The sequence below is a fragment of the Aspergillus undulatus genome (assembly GCF_047715775.1).
Source record: "Aspergillus undulatus strain CBS 261.88 unplaced genomic scaffold BDV17scaffold_6, whole genome shotgun sequence".
Taxonomy (NCBI): Eukaryota; Fungi; Ascomycota; class Eurotiomycetes; order Eurotiales; family Aspergillaceae; genus Aspergillus; species Aspergillus undulatus.
The window spans coordinates 34,544-47,455 of NW_027396610.1; the positions used below are offsets into that span (position 1 = coordinate 34,544).

At 51.1% G+C, this 12,912-nt stretch overlaps 6 protein-coding genes across 6 annotated transcripts; 3 read left to right on the top strand and 3 right to left on the bottom strand.

Annotated features, from left to right (window-relative positions):
• Positions 1–124: 124 nt before the first annotated feature.
• BDV17DRAFT_254027 (uncharacterized protein) lies at positions 125–2,466 on the bottom strand. Its single transcript, XM_073756723.1, has 2 exons — positions 2,051–2,466; positions 125–1,987 (listed from the first exon to the last, which is right to left on the bottom strand). Exon 2 carries the CDS (start codon positions 1,923–1,925, stop codon positions 486–488), a length of 1,440 nt encoding a protein of 479 aa, XP_073619115.1. The 5' UTR covers positions 1,926–1,987; positions 2,051–2,466; the 3' UTR covers positions 125–485.
• A 624-nt stretch (positions 2,467–3,090) lies between these two features.
• Positions 3,091–6,384, top strand: BDV17DRAFT_192401 (uncharacterized protein). Its single transcript, XM_073755129.1, has one exon. The coding sequence runs from the start codon at positions 3,362–3,364 to the stop codon at positions 6,308–6,310; it is 2,949 nt and encodes a 982-aa protein (XP_073619116.1). The 5' UTR covers positions 3,091–3,361; the 3' UTR covers positions 6,311–6,384.
• A 1-nt stretch (position 6,385) lies between these two features.
• On the bottom strand, positions 6,386–7,841 carry BDV17DRAFT_192402 (uncharacterized protein). Its single transcript, XM_073755130.1, has one exon. The coding sequence runs from the start codon at positions 7,598–7,600 to the stop codon at positions 6,494–6,496; it is 1,107 nt and encodes a 368-aa protein (XP_073619117.1). The 5' UTR covers positions 7,601–7,841; the 3' UTR covers positions 6,386–6,493.
• Positions 7,842–8,424: 583 nt separating this feature from the next.
• Positions 8,425–10,420, top strand: arp6 (actin family protein). Its single transcript, XM_073755132.1, has 4 exons — positions 8,425–9,103; positions 9,171–9,879; positions 9,929–9,991; positions 10,046–10,420. The coding sequence occupies exons 1-4, from the start codon at positions 8,608–8,610 to the stop codon at positions 10,182–10,184; spliced, it is 1,407 nt and encodes a 468-aa protein (XP_073619118.1). The 5' UTR covers positions 8,425–8,607; the 3' UTR covers positions 10,185–10,420.
• Positions 10,295–11,442, top strand: BDV17DRAFT_192417 (uncharacterized protein). The gene is made up of 3 exons (XM_073755131.1): positions 10,295–10,595; positions 10,675–11,217; positions 11,273–11,442. Exons 1-3 carry the CDS (start codon positions 10,405–10,407, stop codon positions 11,394–11,396), a joined length of 858 nt encoding a protein of 285 aa, XP_073619119.1. The 5' UTR covers positions 10,295–10,404; the 3' UTR covers positions 11,397–11,442.
• Positions 11,443–11,504: 62 nt separating this feature from the next.
• BDV17DRAFT_254033 (3-hydroxyacyl-CoA dehydrogenase family protein) lies at positions 11,505–12,801 on the bottom strand. Its single transcript, XM_073756724.1, has 3 exons — positions 12,593–12,801; positions 12,445–12,544; positions 11,505–12,389 (listed from the first exon to the last, which is right to left on the bottom strand). The coding sequence occupies exons 1-3, from the start codon at positions 12,719–12,721 to the stop codon at positions 11,659–11,661; spliced, it is 960 nt and encodes a 319-aa protein (XP_073619120.1). The 5' UTR covers positions 12,722–12,801; the 3' UTR covers positions 11,505–11,658.
• Positions 12,802–12,912: the final 111 nt, after the last annotated feature.

Sequence of the window (12,912 nt, forward strand, 5' to 3'; positions counted from 1 at the left end):
CGATGCTTACGAGCGCCATCTTTCTACTGTCACATGACTGGATTGCCTTAGTCATCGTATAGTTTGAAGCATCTATGGACAGACTGATATGATAGTCCAGTATTTTCCGTACACACGTTCAAAATTCAGTGTTGGATCATTCATGTTTTGATTCCTAGCTAAGTATGACCTGTGTCAAGGAATGTAAAAACCTTGCATCAAATCCTCAAGCAACCCAATGAACCCTGAAATCAAGCTGCGATACCCAACCAAGCGTCCATTTCGCCATGCATCAACACAAGTCATCATTCGTTAAAATGCCTGGAGCCAAGAGACAATCTGAGAGAGAAATGAAATGGACCAGCGTCAGGTCAGAAACATAAGAAAAGAACGCTCATAAAAATCTCGTCAAAGAACAAAGCATGAAAAGGCGCGCAAATAATGTAGATAGTACAGCAGGACGAATAGTATCAGTCGTGCATAAAACGAGTACTATGCCTCATACTTCAGTGAATACCGAGACCCACCTGGTCCTCCGCTTTCGATTTCTTCGAGCTCCCACCTTCAAAACTTGCTTTGCGTTTGAGGTTGTTCGCAGGCCGTTCAACACCAGCTTTTCTCACTTGACCAAACAATTTGGTCTGAAGTAAGGTGCTGGTTCTCGGAGCTGGGTGAGCTGCACTCCGCATAACCTGCTGGATAACCGGCGGGTTGCGACGAAGCATGCCGGTTGCGAGAATTTCCGCCTGAGAGGCAGGAATATCTTCTTCCGTTTCGGCTTCCTCGATGTCAGAGGCGGAGATAGTGCTATCCCGATCACGGTTCTCATCGCTGGAATCTCGTCCAGGTGTGACGTATTGAGATTCCTGATGAAGCTTCCGTGCCTGGGACGGAGTGATTGGGATTGACGACAAAGAATGGCTACCTCGCACATGTCCGTTACCAAAGTGTTGTCTATGAGATCTTTGCCGGTGGGGCGTCGATGTCACACTGGAAGATTCCCTGTTGAGAACGCGATCCGCTGCAAGAAGAGCAGCAAACGGATTACTGTTATCATTCCGGTGCATGTGGTGGTCACTGTCCATGAATTGAGGCATAGGCCTTCGATGAGGGGTTTGGAGCCCGGCATGTGAGCTCGGAGACATTGCGCGCTGCTCAATCATACGAGAGAAATGCTCTCGGTTTTCTCTGATGCGCTTCTTGAGTAGATCGTTCTCTTCCCTCAGGACCTCCGACTGGACTTTTTCTTGCTCGATGAGTTTCTTCGCTCGTCGGAGTCTTCTGTCAAGGGTAGCGCTGACTTTCTCCAACTCCTGATTACGCTTGAGGGCCAATTCTAGCTCGACGTTAGAGGTTTGAGGCACGGGCTCGGTGTCAGGCTGGAGATGACGAGTACGATATTCGTTACTTTGGAGAATTTCCGCCTCTCTTCTAGCAAGCTTATGCTCGACCTCGGCGCGCTTGATAGCCACATTACTTCTGAACGATAGAAGACCATATTGCAGCTTGAAGTGAAGAGCGGACACTCGCGACTCGCGGGCTACGCCAAGGAGCTCCTTGGCAATGGCACGGAGTTTTCTGTCGTCCGCAGCATCAATGTCGTCGGCAGTTGGAAGGTTCTCAGATGCCCCATACGCATCGCAGAGAGTTTCTTCGATATCGGGGAAGGGCGCCAGGTACGAGCTCGACCGAGACCTAGACCTTGATCTTCGAAGCGGTGCTCCGGGGATTTGCGTTGAGGGCGGAGGAGTCATATCTGATGAGGGCAATGAAGGGGGAGAGATACACTTCAGATTGTCGGAATGCGGAGATCGGCTCCTAGCCTCTGCGCTCAAGTCGGGAGATGCGGAGAGAGTTGTACGCTGCACTGGTGTGACCGGGCGGGGAAACTCCACTGGGGGAGCAAGAGAGCCTTGTGATAGCTGAGGCTCGGAGGTCTGCGACATGGCAGCGATATAAGAATGAAGTGGGGAGATGAGTTGTCCGTGTGGGGACTATATCGCAGCGGCTTCGCAATCATTAGTCAAAGATGCGTTGGTTGATTACTTGTCATAAGGCGGTCAAAACATACCACGCCTGAGCAAAGTCCCGTAAGTGAAAGTAGTATAGACTCGGTTGCACCTCAATCGGCGCGGATGTCAAAAGGAATGAATATATCTTCAGACACAGGTACCAATGTCCACAGGACTAGCTGTCCTAGTGTGCGGGACGTCGCACGATGAGAACAGATCAAATGCGCACCACTTGCGACTACCCACTCGATCCAACTGCTTATCGATTAAGAAGGGCGGTATGGACACTTGACGAAGTGGAGGAGTAAGTCTTAAGAGTTGAGCTCTTAGTGAAGGTTGGAGGCCCCGTTGACAGGTATCGCGGGATATGAGCGGGAAGGGCCCACAATATCGAGAGAGCAAGGGGTATAGAAGTATGAAGTTCACACGAGATAGATAGCAATGATGTGAGAAGCAAGGAGGACGGACGACAGAGGGGAGAGGCGGTTTGATGCCTTAAGATAGAGCGGGCGGCGGGAGTTTCGCATTCGGCGGGAGGCTGGGGAGACGGGCCAATCACGGCGCAGAGTGAGCCCAGCCGCGCGCTAAAATGAGACTAGGCCGGATGCGGAGATGGCGGGTTTGCTCCAGGGCATAAACAGTCGTCGAGCTGCCCCGTAACTGAGGCAACGAAGTAGAGCAGCGGAAGCACAGATCGCAGATGGCCCTGCGAGATCGTGATCTCCGGCTGCCAAAATGTCAAGCTACAACAGGATAGTACCCTAAAGCAATTTTCCAATGGCCGCAATGCTCTTCGTGTTATATCCCAACAGTACCTACATGCACTATCATCGCAGATTTGTCTGCGGTCGAGGTTTATATATCAGCCCAGACTTACGGAGTGTGGCGGTTTTGACTGCTGCACCACTTTCTCAATAAAGACTCTGATAATGCAGTACAAGAGCAGACCATTTAACAAGCCATTGTCTGAGGAAACCTCATGTCACTCTGTACTACCTTCTGTTCATGTCCGTAACTTGACTGTACCTGGTTATAGTTAACCAGTTGATGGGGGGGAACTGGTTAGTCAGCCCAAAGATAAACATCCAGACGGCGTGACGATCTATCACACCCATACTAACCGCTTCTAGTCCATGGTCTTGTTCCCAGATTTTCTTTGGGATGCGCCCCTGGAGCGCTTGGAGTCTTCTCCCACTCGATTTTTACCCTGCATCTTTCATTGCATCATAGGCTTTCTGCCCACATTTTCCGCGATTGGCCCCTCTTTCACCCCTCAGCGCGAGCCAGCATGAGACTGTTCTAAGACCTCCCCTGACAGATTTGCCCCCTTCTGGACTGAGACACTAGTGACATTGAAATTCGACGCGACCATGGATCAGCAGCCCAAAACACCCGCTCGTCCCAGCGGTATTCCTCGCTTGGTGTCTAGAATTCCCCTGCCGACGTCAACAAAAACCTCCGGTTCCCTCAAACCTTCTCCCTCCCGCGAGAGACTACGCACCGACCCCGGCTTGAAAGTTGCCAGGCTTCGGCGACCCTCCGAAGAACCAGAGTTCAAGAAACCGCTACCGAAAATAGCACCTTCAAATAAGGTTCAACATAATGGCTATCAGCAAAAGCGAGTTGTCTCAATGACCGGAACGAGTGATGGAGGAGGCTCAGAGAACGAAAGATTGCTGGACGTGGACTACAGCTTTGAACCAGTTGCACCATCGCAGGATGCGGACCGGGGCCGCACACGACCTTCGCTATCAGAAAGAACAATAGAGACACTCGCTCAAATCCCGCCCTCACCTGCATCTTCTAGGAAGCCGTCAAGCATCTTCAATCCTCCCAGCCCGATGCGATCCCCGTCTCGCCCGCCATCGTCTTTGACAAGCTATTCAAGATCGCGCTCCCGATCTTCGACCTCCCGTCAATTAAGTGGCACTGACTTCTTATCTGGCCCTCCGACAAGCATACGACTGCCGTCAAGACCTCGCCCGCCATTAGCTGCCAATGACACCGCTATTGGCAATACCTCTGAGGCGACGGTGGATAGTCCACCAAAGCTAGCGAAACCCATGGCAAGACACAGTGTGTTTGGCGGCATTGGTTCAGCACAAGCCACGCCAGCAAATTCCGCTGAGCCAGACGCAGAGCTTGCACAACCAGCCCTTCAAGTCAAGAAAACACGGAAAGTCCAGCCAAAGGCGTCAAACTCAAGGCTTAACTCAGCGGCACCGAGACCATCCGCAATCCAACCGAGTTCACCCGACGCATCCTCAGATCCGCAACCGGAGCTTGAGACGAAAAAGGCATCTAAATCCTCGAGTGCCCTGAGAGAGAGTATTGCTAAGGCTAAAGCAGCTCGAAAAGCAGCAGCACAAAAAGGGCCCCAGGCTTCGCCTCTTGATGCGTGGGCAGAGGCTGATATCCAAGACCCGTTCAATCAGCGACCCAAGGAATCGAATCATGGCTTACTTCGAAAGAGACTGGAAGCAGGCCGGACCTCAGGTCATCTCAACATTGCAGCCATGTCGTTGACCACTTTCCCTGACGAGGTCCTGACAATGTACGATTTCGACCCCACCGCAACTACCGATTGGTACGAAAGCGTGGATCTGGTCAAACTTATTGCTGCGGATAATGAATTTACCGAACTTCCAGATGCGGCTTTCCCAGATATCGACCCTGAACAAATAAACATGGATGAAGATGAGAAAGGGAATCAGTTTGGGGGTCTGGAGTCCTTAGACCTGCATGGGAATCTCCTAAAGACCCTTCCTATAGGGTTCAGAAGGCTACAGCGCGTTCACACGTTGAATCTCTCGAACAATAAACTAAGTATGGAAAGCTTACAGGTGGTCTTAGAAATGTCGGAACTCCGGGACCTAAAACTTTCGAAGAACTACCTGGAAGGCTCTTTTCTTCAGGACATTGGGCGACTCGGCAAACTCGAGGTTCTTGATCTCCATGAGAACTCCCTCACTGCCCTTCCCGAGACACTTGCAGACTTGTGCTCCCTCCGGGTTTTGAATGTTGGACATAACCAGCTGACCTCCCTGCCATTCGAAACACTATGCAGGCTCCCTCTGAAAGAGATTCTTGCCCCGAAGAACAAGTTGCAGGGTGCTTTGATTCCGGGCTCTGTACACAAGCTTGACGCTTTGCAGAATCTGGACGTTGTCGGTAATGCACTCCAGGGACTTTCTGAGAATGGAAACTTGGAGTTGCCAAATTTGCACACATTAGCGATCAGTATGAATCGCATCAAGAGCTTGCCTGACGTCTCATCATGGCAGTCGCTATTGACTCTGTCCGCAGAAGATAACAGCATATCGGAGCTGCCACTTGGCTTCACCGACTTGAAGAACATCAAGAATGTGGATCTGACAGGGAACGATATCAAGAAGCTAGACGAAAGGATAGGTTCCATGGATAACCTTTTCACGTTCCGGATAGCCAACAACCCTCTTCGGGAGCGCAAGTTTCTCACCATGACCGTGGAGGATATGAAGCGCGATTTGAGAAGCAGATGTGAGCCTGAACCTCAAGAAACAGATGATGAGGAAGGTTCTGTAGCGACGCAATTCACGCTTGCTCCAGAGTCACCAGCTCAATCATCAGGCTGGCAGCTGAAACCGGGTGGCGTACTCGACAAGTCTTACAGTGAATTGCAAGATCTACCTGTTGCAAAACTGGAGAACATCAACCAGAGCGACGTCAAGTATTTGTATTTGCAGCACAATGAGTTGCAAACTTTCCCAGTGCCAGCGCTCAGCATGATTGCCGCCAATCTCACAGACATCGATCTTTCGCACAATCCACTAGATAGCGGAGAGCTATTCAGCTCCTCTGTGGAGCTTCCGAGCCTCCAGACACTCAATCTGAGTGCTGCAGGCTTGACAACTCTTCAGTCACTCATGGACAACTTGAGAGCCCCTTCGCTTACTTTTCTCGATGTGTCGTCAAACGGCCTCTCTGGTCCAGTACCTTCTATTCGGCGAGTGTTTTCCAAAATGACCACATTCCTCGCCGCAGAGAACCAATTCCATAGCTTAGACTTCGAAGCTGCGCAGGGACTCCAAGTGCTCGATGTAGGCAATAACAACATCGGTTCCCTTCAGCCTAAGCTTGGCTTACTGCGTGCCGAGGGTAAGAGTGCCAATTGGGGTGGCGGTTCAGCTTTGAGAAGGTTTGAGGTTGCTGGGAACAGCTTCCGAGTTCCTCGATGGCAGGTTGTCGCCAAGGGAACAGACTCTGTACTTGAATGGCTGAAGGATCGCATACCCGCAGAAGAACTGCAGGAGTATGAATCTGGCGATGAGGATGATTAAGGAAATGCATTGTTGGACTATTGTCTTCAATAATGCAGTCTGAACTGGTAGACTGTCGAGTGTGTATATGATATTCGTTTCTAGGTTTATGTTTTATTCATTTTTCCGGGCCATCAACTTCCGGGTCTTGAATATTATATTCTATTGAAAAAATTTCTTATCAGATGTCATTTATTCACAAGCCTAACTTGACTTGGAATTGTTAGATCCGTCCGTGGACTTGCTGACCTCCTCGATGACCTTGATCCACGTCTTTGACCAAATCGTAAATTTATCCCCAGCGTCTTGCTCGCTGGAGTTCGGCTTCGAGCCCCAAGGAAATGTGATCAACCCAACAGCCTTGAGGGCAGAACTTTTGGCCTTCCCCAGCTGACACGTATACTTGTCAACATCGTCCTCATACAGCGCACCAGCCACCTCATCAACATGGTTCGGAATCTGCTGGAGGCTTTTCACCAGCGCTTCCAGAGTCTTAACTTGTGACGGCACCAACGGCGCAGGCGCCTTCTTCAACCGATTCGAGATAATAGCGGGGTATATCTGGGCGACGGGCTTCAATATCCGAAGGGCGCCCTTCTTACGCGCAAGTTGCGCAGCGCTATCTTCATCGTCGTCCTCTTCAGAATCTCCGCCGTCGCCATTCTTATCAGCAGCCCCCTCATCCCCGAGAAGATCATCATAAAAGTCATCCTCCTCATCCGGATCCCACTGTTCAATTTCATCCACCGCATCCCTCACCAAATCCCTGTACTCCTCTGCCCGCCTCACCACAAACCCAATCACTCCCTTCGTCGCAACATCAACCAACACATCACAAGCATCCCAGACGCGCCCTGCGGCGACCGTAACGGTACCCTTCTCCGCCTGGTCTAGATTCTTCTTGTCGGCCTTCTCCTCGGCTATAACCTGTACCTCTTTCAAGAGCAATGCAGTTTCCTTCAGCGCCGTACCCGCTAATACGCGAATTTCGGTCTGAAATGCCCTTGTGTGCGACTCGGGCGTTATGAGGAGACTGGCTGTGACCAGGGACGGGAGGACGGAGTCATTTAGAGTGGAGAGGACGGTCGTCACTGCGGAGGGCGTAAATGGCGAGGTTATGGCTAGGAGGGAGAGTTTCGTAACGTGAGACTTGAGCGCCGTGGATGATGAGGAGAGGAGGGGAAGGGGGTCGTTGATGTCGTTGTCACTCGGTGCGGGCCTGGGGTTTATTGGGGCGGAGGAGAGAGTAGACTGGAATTGCTCGACGAGGGAGAGGGTCGTTTTCAGGACGATTTCGAGTTTCTTCGACATTGTGAATCGTGGATTTGCCCCCTTGGCGTGGTTGGAGACGAGTGTGGTTAGTTGGCGTCTGCGAAGGCTGCGGACTTGACACAGGAGAAATTTTATGGAAGACTCGGGGCCTGACTGCGGGGCAGGATTAGTTAGGGCTTCTCGGTCGCCCTCAGGTCCATCACCAAATGTAGAACCTGCAAACAAGAAGCCACGAATTTGTCAGTTTCCAAATGCGTCGGTTATATCACGGCACGAGCTCCATGGGAGTCATAGTGCTGTCGTCGGCTAATTCTGACTGTTGGGCGAGGTATGCGTGTAGCGCCATAGAGGTGATTGAGGTATTGCTATCTGCGACATAAGCGCTGGTGCTGGGCGGGGCTCGTTAGAGGCAAATTAACAGAGACTACAAGATGAAATTCGCTATGTTGAGTGTCTTTGTACAAGGAGAGTTGAATCAGGTCAAAGAGTTGGCGTTTTGGCACAGGATCGTTGAGCGTTTGTCAGAGGGAAATGGCAAAGTACTTTCTCCACCCCCATTGCAGCAGGTTTACACCTGACAATATACAATCATCCTTGCTTCCTGCCATCACCACACCTTTTGCTATGTTTTTCGGCATGCTGTTATGCATGGTTGAGTGTGATTTGCAGGTCTGAACGTTGTAATCGTTTAACCATGTCTGAAACAACAGAGTGTGCCAATCTGTCGGGAGAGTCGAGTCAGACACAATTAATTTCTAAAAATGTAGTCTTATGTCTTGTACACAATTGATTGAAGGTTATATTGCGTTAATAATAGTTTCATGTGGCGCGCCCTACCACCGAGCCCTATATTTCCTCATTGGGGAAGATCAGCGCGGCTCTGACAGGCTTCTCCGCGTTCCCGCCAAAAAGTCCAAGCTCGCAACTTGCAACGCGCTTTACCCGTCGTCACCAACCGTTGTTAGAGCACCATCCTTTGACTCATGCTGACCTAGGGCTTATCATCGATAGTTTAGCCTCTCGCTGTACTCACTGAGCCCTAAAAAATGGGGACTACCAAACCGCGCCTGTCCGGGAGGAATTCCGTCGCCCAAGCTCAATCCCTCCCCGACAAGACCTTTATCATCGACAACGGCGCATATACAATGAAAGCAGGCTACGCGCCCGACACCTCACATTCAGATGACAAAGAAAGAGCTCTGTCAGCCTGCACGGCGATACCGAACGCAATTGCCAAAACTCGGGGGAATCGAGTCTACGTCGGCGCCCAGATCGGCGCCAATGTTACAGACTGGAATGAGATGCTGTTCAGACGTCCGGTGGAGAAGGGCTATACTGTGAATTGGGAAGCACAAAAGGAGATCTGGGAGAGCTCGTTCTTTGATGAGAAGACTGTGCGGTCGAAGGAATTGCGCATCACGGACCCGGAGGATGTGACCATTATCTTTGAGGAGGCTCCGAATGCCCTTCCCGCGCTGCAGAAGAATGCGGATGAGATTATTATGGAGGAATGGGGCTTTGGGGGTTATTTGAGATGTGTTGGTACGGCTGGAGATCTCATTTATTGCTGTTGAACGGACTCAGACTAACTGACCATCGTGCTGTGTAGGTCCGTCGTTGAATGCCTGGAACGAAGTTCAATCCTTGTTCGAAGACCCGGTTCTATCGCAGCCTGATTCCACCATCTGGCCAACCGAGTGTCTTCTTGTAGTCGATTCAGGATATTCTCACACCATCGTTACACCGGTATACAAAGGACAGCCTCTCCAGCGCGGTATCCGGAGACTCGATCTTGGCGGGAAGCATTTGACAAACTACCTCAAAGAGCTGGTATCCATGAGGCAGTATAACATGGTGGATGAGACATATATCATGAACGAAGTCAAAGAGTCGGTATGCTTCGTAAGCAATGACTTTAGCGGGGACTTGGAGCGGACGTGGAAAGGGAACCGCAAGCGCGGACAGCCCGACCCTGGGGATGGGGTTGTGGTCGACTACGTCCTGCCAGATCCGAACGGAGGAAAGAGAGGCTTTATGCGGCCCCATGATCCCCTACTAGGTTCCAAGAAGAGAAAGGCCGTTCTCGCCGGCGCCAGCGCGGAGCAGATATCCGAGGATGTCTTGGTCCTGGGTAACGAGCGCTTTACCGTTCCAGAAATTCTTTTTACTCCCAGCGATGTTGGGATGAACTCGGCCGGCATACCGGATATAATTCTTCAGAGTCTCTCGGTGTTGCCCACGGGTATGCACCCAGCCTTTTTAGCCAACGTCCTGGTAGTTGGAGGTAACTCCTTGCTTCCTGGGTTTATGGAACGACTGTGAGAAACTATCTCTTTCGCTTGCTACATGTCTTGCTGACATTTGCAGGGAAACTGAGTTGCGCCAGATCGCTTCGGCAGAATGCGTTGTTAGAGTTCGGCGGCCAAAAGAGTGAGTCGTTCGCTATCTGCTTTTCATATGTACTTGTGCTGATTGTTTGTAAAGCCCCATTCGTTCTGCCTGGCTCGGAGCATCTCGTCTTGCAACAAATAAAGAAGAGCTCAAGCGGATGGCGATCACTCGCCAGGAATATCAGGAAAATGGATCCGCATGGACTGGCCGGAAGTTTTCTGGCGCTCTGTAATAGGCTCAACGTCAATTCCCGACCTGTACTGGCAGGTCAAAACCTTCCAAGCCGGGGCGATGAACTCTATGCCATACTATTAGTTTGCCATATGAAGGTTTACTCTGAGTCATGCTGAGGCGTGGAAATTCCTGCACATGGTTTAACTAGCCAGGAACAAACCTCCGATAGGGCCGAGCCTCGAGCTTGCGTGGCGAGCAGCCCTATAGCCCAACTGCTCATGCACCCTGTGACGGCTCAACCCACTCAGTTCAACTCCTACAAGCACTATACCCAACATTACCAGTTGGCTATAAACTCGACGGCTCATTCTGAGATAACACCTCTTGAAACGGCGCTCACTATGCGGAAAACCCGGTTCATCGAGTTGGATCTTATCTCGCCGGAGAAAAAGATGGAGATGGAGCAAGGGTAAGAATAGCCCGTGTTTCCCCTCGGATCACAAACCTCTTGTGCCTCCTATGGCAAGTCAAACACTAATGTAGCCTAGATCGCTGGCTTGCAAGCCATGTCTCATCTGCTGGGTGCGCATACAACCAGAGAACATGGTCGAATTTGGCTGCAACCACATGAACTGCCGCGAATGCGTCGCTCAGCTATCCCGCTTCAGCTTCCCGCCCTCTTGCTGCGATCGACCCTTACCAGAAGAAGACATCCTTCGATGTATATCAGCAGAGGAAATGGCAACCCTCAAATCAAAGGCCGAAGAGCAAAAGACACCACTCACAAAACGATGGTACTGCCCCGACACATCTTGCGGGAAATGGATCCCTCAGAAGCAGCTTCTCGTCAAGGGCCCAAGATTCATTCCATCTCGAAAATATGCCTGCCCGCACTGTAAGACATCGATCTGTTCTCGATGTCGCGGACATGGTCATGACGGAGCATGTCCGCCTACCGACCCAAACCTCACAAAGGTCCTCGCCATGGCTGATACCGAAAAGTGGAGGAAATGCAACCGCTGTGGCACGCTTACCGAGAAGACGGATGGTAGCTGCAACACCATGTACTGTCGTTGCGGTGCTGCATTCTGGTAAGTTCGACGCTCTTTTTGTTTGGATTCGGCCGGGTTGACTGACTTTCCTCAGTTATATTTGTGGCGGCAATAGGGCAAACGGCCGGTGTGCTTGTTACTGGGCAACATATGTACGGACGGTCAAAACTCGGGCTAAGGATGTCGCTCGGGCTGTTTTGGGGATTACGGAGGTTTAACATCGCGTTTGGAAGAATTGTTGCATTTTCAATGCGTTATTGGTATAATGGTTTTTTTTTGGGGGGGGGGGGGGGCAAATCTAGCCAAATTGCTGCATGGTGCTCAATGGTGTTCTATGGTTAGTATTAGTATTAAGTATGCTGGTTATTTGTCTTGCTACTTGATCTTTGGAACCTTCGGTCAAATGATCTACAAGCAGTCTGTATGTTATCATTATGAGTCTCTTGAAATTTCATGAGTTGTTGCATTCAAGATCCCGTCCTAGTAGTCGTAGAATCCCTTGCCGGACTTCTTACCCAACCAGCCGGCATCAACCATCCTCTTCAACAACCCCGAGGGCCTGTATTTGCTGTCACCGGTCTCTCCATGCAGAACATTCATGATAGCCAGACAAGTATCCAAACCAATAAAGTCAGCCAACGTCAACGGTCCCATAGGCACATTCGTCCCGTTCTTCATAATACTATCGATATCTTCGCGGCCACCAACGCCAGTCTCAAGACAAATAATCGCCTCATTGATATAGGGCATGAGAATGCGGTTCGCAAGGAATCCGGGCGAGTCCGCCGAGACAGCAGCGACCTTGCCCATGCGCTGGACAAACGCAATGGAGGTGTCGATGGTCTCCTTGGACGTTTGCAAACCAGCGATAATCTCGACACCTTTCTGGACGGGCACGGGATTCATGAAGTGCGTTGAGATGACCCGTGAGGGAGCCTGGAGGTCTGTAGGGTCTGTCGTTGTAGCGGCTGCGATCTTGGTGATAGAGATGGACGAGGTGTTTGTGGCGAGGATTGCATGCTTCGGTGCGATCTGAGACAGCTTGGAAAATATGGATGTTTTGAGATCCGGGATCTCGGGGACTGCTTCGATGACGAAGTCTACTGATGATAGGTCGTCGAGCTTTAGGCTGGATGTGATGCGGCCTCGGGCGGCATCTGCTGCCTCTCTTGTGATGCGCTCCTTGGATACATCTTTCTCAAGCAGTTTGTCTGTTGCAAATATGGTTAGACGGGTAAGGGCGAACGGATGGCCGATGGTACGCACCCGCGAACTTCAAGCCCTTGTGTAGGGATGCCTGGGAGTTGTCAACCAGTGTGACGGGGACTTGAGCTTGCTGAGCCGCGACAAGTGCAATTCCAAGCCCCTAGAGTTATCAGTTCAGTTAATGATAGGAAGGTCTGTGTTAACAAACCATCTGTCCGGCGCCAATTACTCCCAGCGTCTTGACCTCGGCAGCATGAACGGCCGGAGACGTGCTAAATGCTCGAGAGCGCATTGGAGCGCCTACACGGCAGAGGACACGGACGGAAGAGAACAGCATCCTGGCAGGAACCACTGACTTGAAGAATGGAACAAAGATAATTGATCTCCTCGCAAAAAGCAAAGAAAGCTCTCGAGACGTGCGCGCAGTCTACAAAACACGGGGAGCTCTCATGTGATTCGACGTCATCGGCTATCCTCGGCTGTCGGTGCTGGAGTTTCTCCGCACCTCCGAACATCCCGCCCGGCCCC